The following is an 8,529-nucleotide window of genomic DNA, read 5'->3' as shown; positions in this document are numbered from 1 at the left end:
GGTGTGATGGGTCATCTACAAGTACCCGCCACTAGCACTTCTAGGCATGTCAAGATCTACATTGCAATGTTTTATTAACAGGCCCCACTACTGTTTTAAAAGCGTTATCCATCACACAATTGGCCTTCTTACCCTAAATGTATACTAAGAAAATATACAACAATTTACCCTAGACCTAGACTTGAAAAGGATGTAAGTGATTGGGCTTTATATGTTTTTCCCCAAACCTTAGAAAAGGCATGTCCTAGAACATTAAACAACCTAGGGAATCTTGGAACTATGATCAGCATACCTACCTAGAGAAAGCAAGTTTTAGGCTGTTCTCTTGTACACTTCCATTCAACAAACATTTGGAATTTCATAAGGCATAACTGTAGCATAAAAATTAGAATTTGTTTTAAGAATGTAACTTAATGATGGGCACATTGATCTTAGCTGCGAAGCTGAGGAGAACAGGTGCCACAAATGGGCTTTGTAAATGTGGAGTTCTAGAGACTCCAAAGCATCTCTTTTGGAATGGCTGTCAGGCCTCCCAGACTCTGCGTGAAGTGGTCACCAAAATCAGACAGTTCAATCAAAATGCTAATGGTCTGAACAGAGTGTCAAGGAATCCGCACTTGTCATGGTTGGTCACAAAATGCCAAAGACGGTTCAAAAGTGCAGGCCAAATTTACTCTGGACATGGCTGGTGCTTTAAGTCTTGATTTTACATAGATTCATCTTCAGAGTTCCCAATTCACTGGACAAGCACCACTTAGGTACACAGCTTTTCAACAAGGCCACTGGCTGACATGCTACTCTAAGCAATGCCGTAATGCAAAGGTCCTGGATATGGGTATTCATGGGGGCTGCATACAGTAGTATGTGACCCATGAAAAACATTTGTTGGCACAGGTGTGCTTCCAATGTTTGGCCATCAATGTATTCAGGCTAGTAACTCTTCAAGAAATCTAGCAAGCAAGAGTTAAACTCCTGTTTTGAGTGTGAGAATCTGCAGATTATCTGGACCGGGATTCGCCCAAAAGTATGGTGGTATCTAAGTATGCTTTCTAATACGGGTTTTCTTGGTCATGCAGAATCATGTAAGTTAGCCAGCTGACTTAACTACTAACTCATTCTGTAATTGCAACATTTTTTTTCTTTTTTGCATCCAAGAATGGAAGGAATACAATTACAAGTGCAAATAGTAAATGTGTAAAATCTTGTGTTAACATTTAATCTCTTACAAGTAGGAGCATGATAGTAAAGTCCATTTGTATACAAAGTCTTACTGTACAATATCACACCCCACTATCGCACTGGGTGAAAGTTGACATAGGTTTTAAGCCGTAAATTCAGCATATACATTTGTAGTCCATCTCCTTGCTTACAACCAGAAAACTATGTATATTTATACAAACTTCAAAGATACGGTTAGCCTGTCTCATGCTGATTATGTACTAGTTGCTGCCTGCTCAAAAACTTTCAAGAAGGATTCTGGTGGCTGGGCACCTGACAGTTGACGTTTGCCATTGATCTGACAGATTATTGTGGTTAGACGGTAGCTTCATCATACTGTAAAAATGCTTGCTCCAAAGCCGAAATACAAGTATACATACCAGAAAATGCGGAACACCAGTTACACCCTGAGCATATCTTTGTAAATCCAGTTGAATCTGGAAAACAAGGGGGTAAAACTTAAGTCACAAATCCTCTCAACTGATGAGAAGATCTGTCTGTTCTCTGTAACAAGGAAGTTGGGAACTACCTCTTTGGCACCTGCAGTCGGATCATTCAGCATTTCCTCTGCCCCACTTATACCAGCTTTTGATGCAGCTTCCAGCAGGACTTTCCTGCATCAGACAGACACATGTCTAGATGTATCACACATCTAAACATAGAAGTGACTAGATTTACATTTCCCCCCCCAAAATGTTCTATACTATGATAAATTGCATGGGGTTTTCAACAGTTGAGAAACTGTGATGTCAAGCTAGTTTTCTAGAAGTTCATGCAAAGTAGAGAGTTCTGTACAGCATACCATTAACCTGCACCCCCCACAACATTAAAGAGCTAACACACCTGTCACCAATGTACTTTTCTTGTGTGAAATAATTCAAAAACAACTCCTCGACCAGGGCATTTTGCTTATCAAGGCCCTGCCTACCAGCCAACTCAATCAGCCTGTGGCTATCCCAAGTAGAGCCTCTGCAAAAATTATGTTTAGGATAAGCAAGGTTGAGAGAGATTCTAATACTGAGAATCAGTAGATTTAAGTCAAAACTTGACAATTAAACCAAAAAAAGCTCCATATTGCCCACTCTGTTATGCCTTATCCAAACAGTACTGAGGATAACATAGAATTTCTCCTTGTTATCAAATGCCCACAAATGATTGCACAGTCAACAGTTCAAACATTATGTTGCCATCATTACTCCTTTAGTCATGTGGATTTTAAACTGTAGAGACCACAAGTAATGTAAAGGTTTGACAGCATAAAAGACTTACGTCAACCCCCCCAACTTGAATGACAACCCTAGTTCATGGAACACCTGCACACAGCCAGAACCATCAATGAACTCCGCAGAAAAATGTGACTGCAGTCTACAATTAGTGTTATAACAAGCATCTTCATCACCTGAGTAAGTCGATCTCTTATTAAACTTGTACGTTCCACACCAAACTTCTTTTTGTAATATTCCACCTTGTCTATCCCTTCTTTGTCTGCATTTGGATTGAGAAAAAATGGATGCCACTGGACCTGGAAAAAAAACCACACAAACCTTCACTTAACAACCTGACCATTTTCACTTTTGGAAGGATAAAACCCGGTCTTCACAACTGGGTCATTTTCTCATTTTTCAATATGAAATACCAAGAAAAGAACAAGAACTGTGGACAATGAAATCCAACTGTCATACCTCAAAGTTGTACCGGTCCTTTGAAAGATTCATAGCATTCTCAAGATACCGTTTCCCAACAAAACACCATGGACATACAGTATCAGACGTGACATCTATATGGATGAGTGGCTTCATGTGCTTGGACTCCGCCATTAAACCTCTGGAAAAGCAGTAGGTTAAGTATTATTTTGGGAAACGCCCTCATCTTTAAAAACCCCACCAATAGTGTAAGCTTAAAGAATCTATGGAAATGGCATATAGGAGTAGTTCACATTAAGCAAAAGAGTAATTCAAAACAGCTTGTAGCACTAAGAAATGTGGACGAATTAGAAACATAAAGAATTTCTGTTTACAGCCAATCTTGCTATCTTGTTGACATTGTGCAACACGTCACTATTCAGGAGAGGCCTAAAAGACAAACGACATGTTTACAATCTTAGATAGAGAGGAATTTTTTAGTAATTCTGTAAAGCAGCTGACAGTAATAAGCCTGTGCTTTTTTAAATGCAACATTCAGCCTCATTTGACCAAATACACATGGTCCAGTTGCATGTTCTACAGAAGACCATCAAGGGTTAAAACTGCCACTCAATGTTCATAGATCATCAGATTGCAACAAAACAAGGCATCCTAGGAAAGTACCAATGGAACAGCAACACAAAATAGCAACTCACAGGAAACAGGAAGGAATGTGGAACCAACCTTCCTTTTTACACAAGGGTGGTGGAACACTAAAATGCACTGATCTACAGCAATTCACAGCAAGAAATAATTTGATAAAATGAATAAAAGTAAAATTGAACGTTTCACCACTTTGCACTAGAATACGCCTCTGAAAATTAGACAATCCAACATCCAATTGGCCCCAAAATGTTGACACCCCTTGTAGTATGGGCTATTTGCAAGAATCTTTAACCCTCACTATTGCATGGAAGAATTTGGCAAAGCTGTTTGAAGTAAATACAAAGGCCAGAAAGTTGCAGCTCAAGTCAGAGACCAAGTGAAAAGAGGGAACCTGTTTAGTAACATTACTTCCACATTGTATAACTAAGAACTGACCAAGTTAATTCTCCAACGAGTTTTGGAATAACATGCTATCCCCTATAACCAGCAACCACCAAGTTCAATTTTCCCCTCGATTTGATGTGCATCTGGGCACAATTTGGGACTTGAACACTTGCATGCAAGTCCCAAATGACCAACAGCATCCAGGCCAAATTGCCCACACATATATCCAAATTCTCATCTATTTTACTATCTACTGACTGAATTTACATTAGCAACCTTCTAAAATCTCTAAGGCATGAATGCATGCATTCCAATGCTGCCATGCAAAGCCTAATTCCTTGTTAGTTACAAGCTAAGGTCAGCAAATCAACAACACCACAATCAAGTTCAAATCTAAGGCTCAAATTTTCCAATTTCCTTCCCTAGGTGGCACATGCATCAAGTCTAAATGACAGACAAGTACGGGAGAGAAAAATCTACATTTCCAACCCTAAAACAATGACCAGCACCAAAATCCCAAATTTGCCCCTTGATTTGAGCACATGTGGCCACAAATTGGGTCTTCTACACTTGCATGCGAGTCACCCTAGCCATAGATGACTAATTCTTCTCATATTTGCTATAATTTCTCAGATTGCTAGTAAATCCCCTTACTACTTTGCTGAGATTTGATAGCAAGCTTTTCGAGGCAGCAGAGAAACCCTAATTTCTACAAAAGTTGAGAGCTGTATCAGCAAATTAGGGCTGAGAAAATTCAAATATGCTAAGGGAGAAGAGATGATCGGCAAGTTAAAAAGAAAATTCTCTAAATTTTTCTACAAGAGAGATGCTTGCACAGCAATTGCATTGCAGTTCCAACCCCAAAAAGTGTTGCAGATCAGGCCTCTTTATTGTCTCTGATGGTTTATTTGTGCTCCCTCAACCCGTCACTCAATTTTCCACCTCAAATATTCCGCAAACAAACTAAAATGGGAGAAAAACAACCCAACATGGAAAATACACTTGCATGCTATTAGAAGTGGATACAGCAATGGAAGCTTGAAAGAATGCCGAAATAGACTGTTGAACACAAGAGAAAAGAGAGAGAAAACAGAAAACACAAGAACACTGCAAAAGAGAACTTAAAGATGTGCTCAGGAAATGGAATCCATATACCAAACACAAGACAATTGCACACAACACTGAGTCACTGGCTGCATGGCCACTGGCTTCGGCTCCCTCTCTCCACAAGACATGCATTAGATCTACAAGTAATGAATAATAACTGCCTGTGAAGGAGGAGCCCAAATATATACGCAAATAATAATGCAATAATTGCATCAGGTCAGCCAAGAATAAATGCATAAATCACTAACAAAATAACTGATAAAAAAGGCCTAAATATCACTCTAATGCCAAGCCTACTCGAACACATGCCCAAACTCACACATGTACTGACTAGACTACTAAGACCCTATGTCACATCATGGGTGATCTGGATACAATGATACAATGATAGTGACTCATCATAGTCCATACAACAAAGACTACTACAATAGAACCATGCATATTGTCATGAGGACATGTATTTTTGAAACCTCACTTAATATGTGGATTAATTTTTAATCACATGGTCAAGTAAATGTTGCAAATGTGAGCTGTAATTGGGGTTAGAGTAAATTTACGAGCCCAAGACCCGAGAAAATCACAGGATATCAAAGGCAAAACTTGCTGTAAGTTATGCCGCACAAGTACTAGGTGAAATTTGGTGCCACTTGTTGGCCTAGGTCACTCATTTGGCCATAAGTGTCAGTTGGTAATACTAGAGAAGTAGTGTTTAATGATACCTAACACCAATTTGATGGTCAAAGATAGCGTAGAGACACTCGGGATTTGATTATTGGCCAGTCAGATTATTTTTCAACGCACCAAAATAATTATTAGATTAATTTTCAGTATTTTAAGACTGAATTAATATTTAATTATGGATAATGTTAAAAAAACCATTTCGGAAGGCTGCCACTTGTCAAAAATGCCCATGCAAGACTAAAAAACGTTTTTGGAGACTGGAGAGATGCATTTTTTATATATTCAATCTACAAGAGAGAGAGAGGAGATGTTACTGGTCTGATTTGCAACCATTGGAGGACCTTCTGAGACAGCCAGGGGCAAGAGAAGACCTATCAACAATAGATGATAACATCTACGAGCTGTTGAGATAGGGCAGCAGCAGTAAATGACTGATTTTCTTCAATTCTTTGCATCTACAAGCTGTTGAGACACGGCAACAGTAGTAAATGACAAATTTTCTTTAGTTCTTTAAAAAGAAAGTCTGAATTTTCTCTCTCCTCAGCATTCTCTCTCATCTCCCAACCTTTCTACAGCCTTGCTCCAAAGATTGCAGCATTGAGATCACTAGAGGCTGAGAAATTTCAGATTTCTTTGCTGTAAACCCTAATTTGCAGCAGAAATTAGGGTTTAGCAACAACCTCAAGAAGCGTGCTAAAAATTGGAAGGTCCAAGACTTGGATTCAACAAGGCTGAAGCTGTTTTTAGCCTATTCAAGTGGAGGGACCAGCAAATAATTGAATTTGGGTCATTTTCCATCTCCATCAAAGCGGGTGAAGGCCAATTGATTGCCCGAATCAAGGGGCAAATCAAATTAAAGACTTGTTGGTCATTTTGAACAGCAAGGGAAGTTGAAATATCAAAAGAGATTAGGAGAATCCCATTGTACATCAACTTCTTCTTCAATTAAGTTAAATAAATACCGAAAGGGGCACTAGTTTTGGAGCCAACAGGATGTCCAATATCCAAGATTATATAGTAAAGTGTACTTTTCAGTTTTGTGAATTTGTTAATTGCTGTAAATAGTGCTTAATCAAGTTATTTACCACCCTATCCGAGGAGGAAGGCTGGTTACAGGTATCCAAGTAGTGGGTGATCAAGCCACCACCAAGGTGTCTCAAAGAAAACTTGATTGTTGATGCCAATCGTATCAAAACCTAAAAACAGAAAAGAATCATAGTATCTCTCGGTATCTGTCATCAATGCCTCGCAATAGCACACATGATCACCTTGTCAAAAATGCCTCTCGGCATATATGAACATGGATTCCCCACCTTTGGCCAAGATTGCCAAACTGTCCCCTCATGTCAGCTAAAACTAGAAGCCAATCCCACTCTCTATCAAATAACAATCCATCATGAACTCGAAAGTCAGCCCCAACTCCAAGATTTTGAAACCTGCCAAACTTCAATCAATGCATCAAGAAAATCCCTCTCTAAAACTTGTGTACATGTATATACCTATATAGATAAGGCTCACTTGCCCCACCTCACCACTCTCTCATATCCCTTCTCTGGCATTGGAGAGTTGTGAGGCATGGCTGCATCACTTGCACTAAAAGTAGCAATAGCAGGAGTTGCCAAGCCCTTCCCTCCATCAAAAGATGACCCTTTTTGCACCTTGGCCTTTGCCTTGGCTACAAGATCTAAAGTGGACATAGTTGCCAAGAAACTTGTTTCATAAGGTTTGGAAACTCCTTTCATAACTAGGCATTTCATAAACATATAAAACACCTATTTTAAACTTTAACAAATGCCACACCCTAAATGACTTGGGACTTTTATAATCATCGTTTATCATGGATTTACTTAACATGTTCATATAGATATTGGCATTGATTTCCAAGGTTTTATTTTGGGTTGTTATCCATGATGATTAACATATCGATGGCTCCTTTTACAACTAAAGTTGATATTGGGCATGGATAGTGGACCATAATACACGCAAATATTGATGTTATGTTGAATGTTCATTTGCATTGTATAGAATAATGAATAATGTCAATCCATGTTTTCTACGTTACACGAGTCATATAATGTATGTATATAAAACTTTCCTACTTTTTTATATCTCGAATGAAACCGGTTTCTAACATTTTAGGAAACTCGCATGAAACCTACAAAACCCGTTTCATACCTCCGATTTCAGAAACCCTTGGCAACTATGGAAGCGGAGTCCAAGGAGACAAATGACTCAAAGAGGAGTCCATATCCTGCTGCTATTGCTTCTCCTTCTTCCTCAAAGCCACAAACTACTTGCAAAAATGTCCTTTCTTACCACAATGATAACATTGGGCCTTCAACTTCTTATCACCCCTCTTGAACGCTGCAAATGCCTCATTGGAGCCACCATACTGAGATGGAAGCCTCCCCTGTAACTAGAAAGATGCCTCATCCTTCAGCCGCATGGAGAACATACGAATAAAGCTTACTGGCATCAATATATATGGGCTTGCAAAGCATTGGCCACTCCATCAAGCTTCAAAGGGAGCTTGTAGAGCACAATCCCCACAATATGACCCTCTGGAAGGACAGACTGCATGTATCGAATTTGATCATTTACATATGTAACACAAAGCGAAAATGATTGAATAGCATCCTTCAACTCAAACTTCATCTGCTAAGCTATCCATTAAGGGTAACTGCACGTATAGTCGAATGAGCCTTGCACAAAATCTAAAGTTTTGCCCATATCACTGAAGCAATCCTGCAAGAGGTGAAAGCTAGAAAAACTTCTTTAGAGATACAATGAAGCAGGGTAGAATATGCATAGGCATCATCGATATCCCATGTGAGCACAGCTTCTTCATAGT

The 8,529-nt window shown here is 39.2% G+C and overlaps 1 protein-coding gene across 1 annotated transcript in view; it reads right to left on the bottom strand.

Moving 5' to 3' along the window:
• Positions 1 to 1,191: 1,191 nt before the first annotated feature.
• The window catches only part of LOC148016609 (Thioredoxin superfamily protein), a 32,309-nt gene continuing 24,971 nt past the window's right edge, over positions 1,192 to 8,529 (bottom strand). The window contains exons 3-9 of the mRNA XM_087663986.1: positions 2,901 to 3,042; positions 2,618 to 2,740; positions 2,488 to 2,531; positions 2,062 to 2,187; positions 1,748 to 1,832; positions 1,599 to 1,655; positions 1,192 to 1,516 (exon numbers count right to left, since the gene is read on the bottom strand). Coding sequence (XP_087520112.1) covers positions 1,433 to 1,516; positions 1,599 to 1,655; positions 1,748 to 1,832; positions 2,062 to 2,187; positions 2,488 to 2,531; positions 2,618 to 2,740; positions 2,901 to 3,042 — 661 coding nt within the window. The 3' untranslated portion in view covers positions 1,192 to 1,432. The remainder of the gene's footprint in view (positions 1,517 to 1,598; positions 1,656 to 1,747; positions 1,833 to 2,061; positions 2,188 to 2,487; positions 2,532 to 2,617; positions 2,741 to 2,900; positions 3,043 to 8,529) is intronic.

Source organism: Lygodium microphyllum, chromosome 23 (genome assembly GCF_053477565.2).
Source record: "Lygodium microphyllum isolate KBCC chromosome 23, Lygodium_microphyllum_v1.1.10, whole genome shotgun sequence".
Classification (NCBI taxonomy): Eukaryota; Viridiplantae; Streptophyta; class Polypodiopsida; order Schizaeales; family Lygodiaceae; genus Lygodium; species Lygodium microphyllum.
This window is presented reverse-complemented; position numbering and strand designations above follow the sequence as displayed.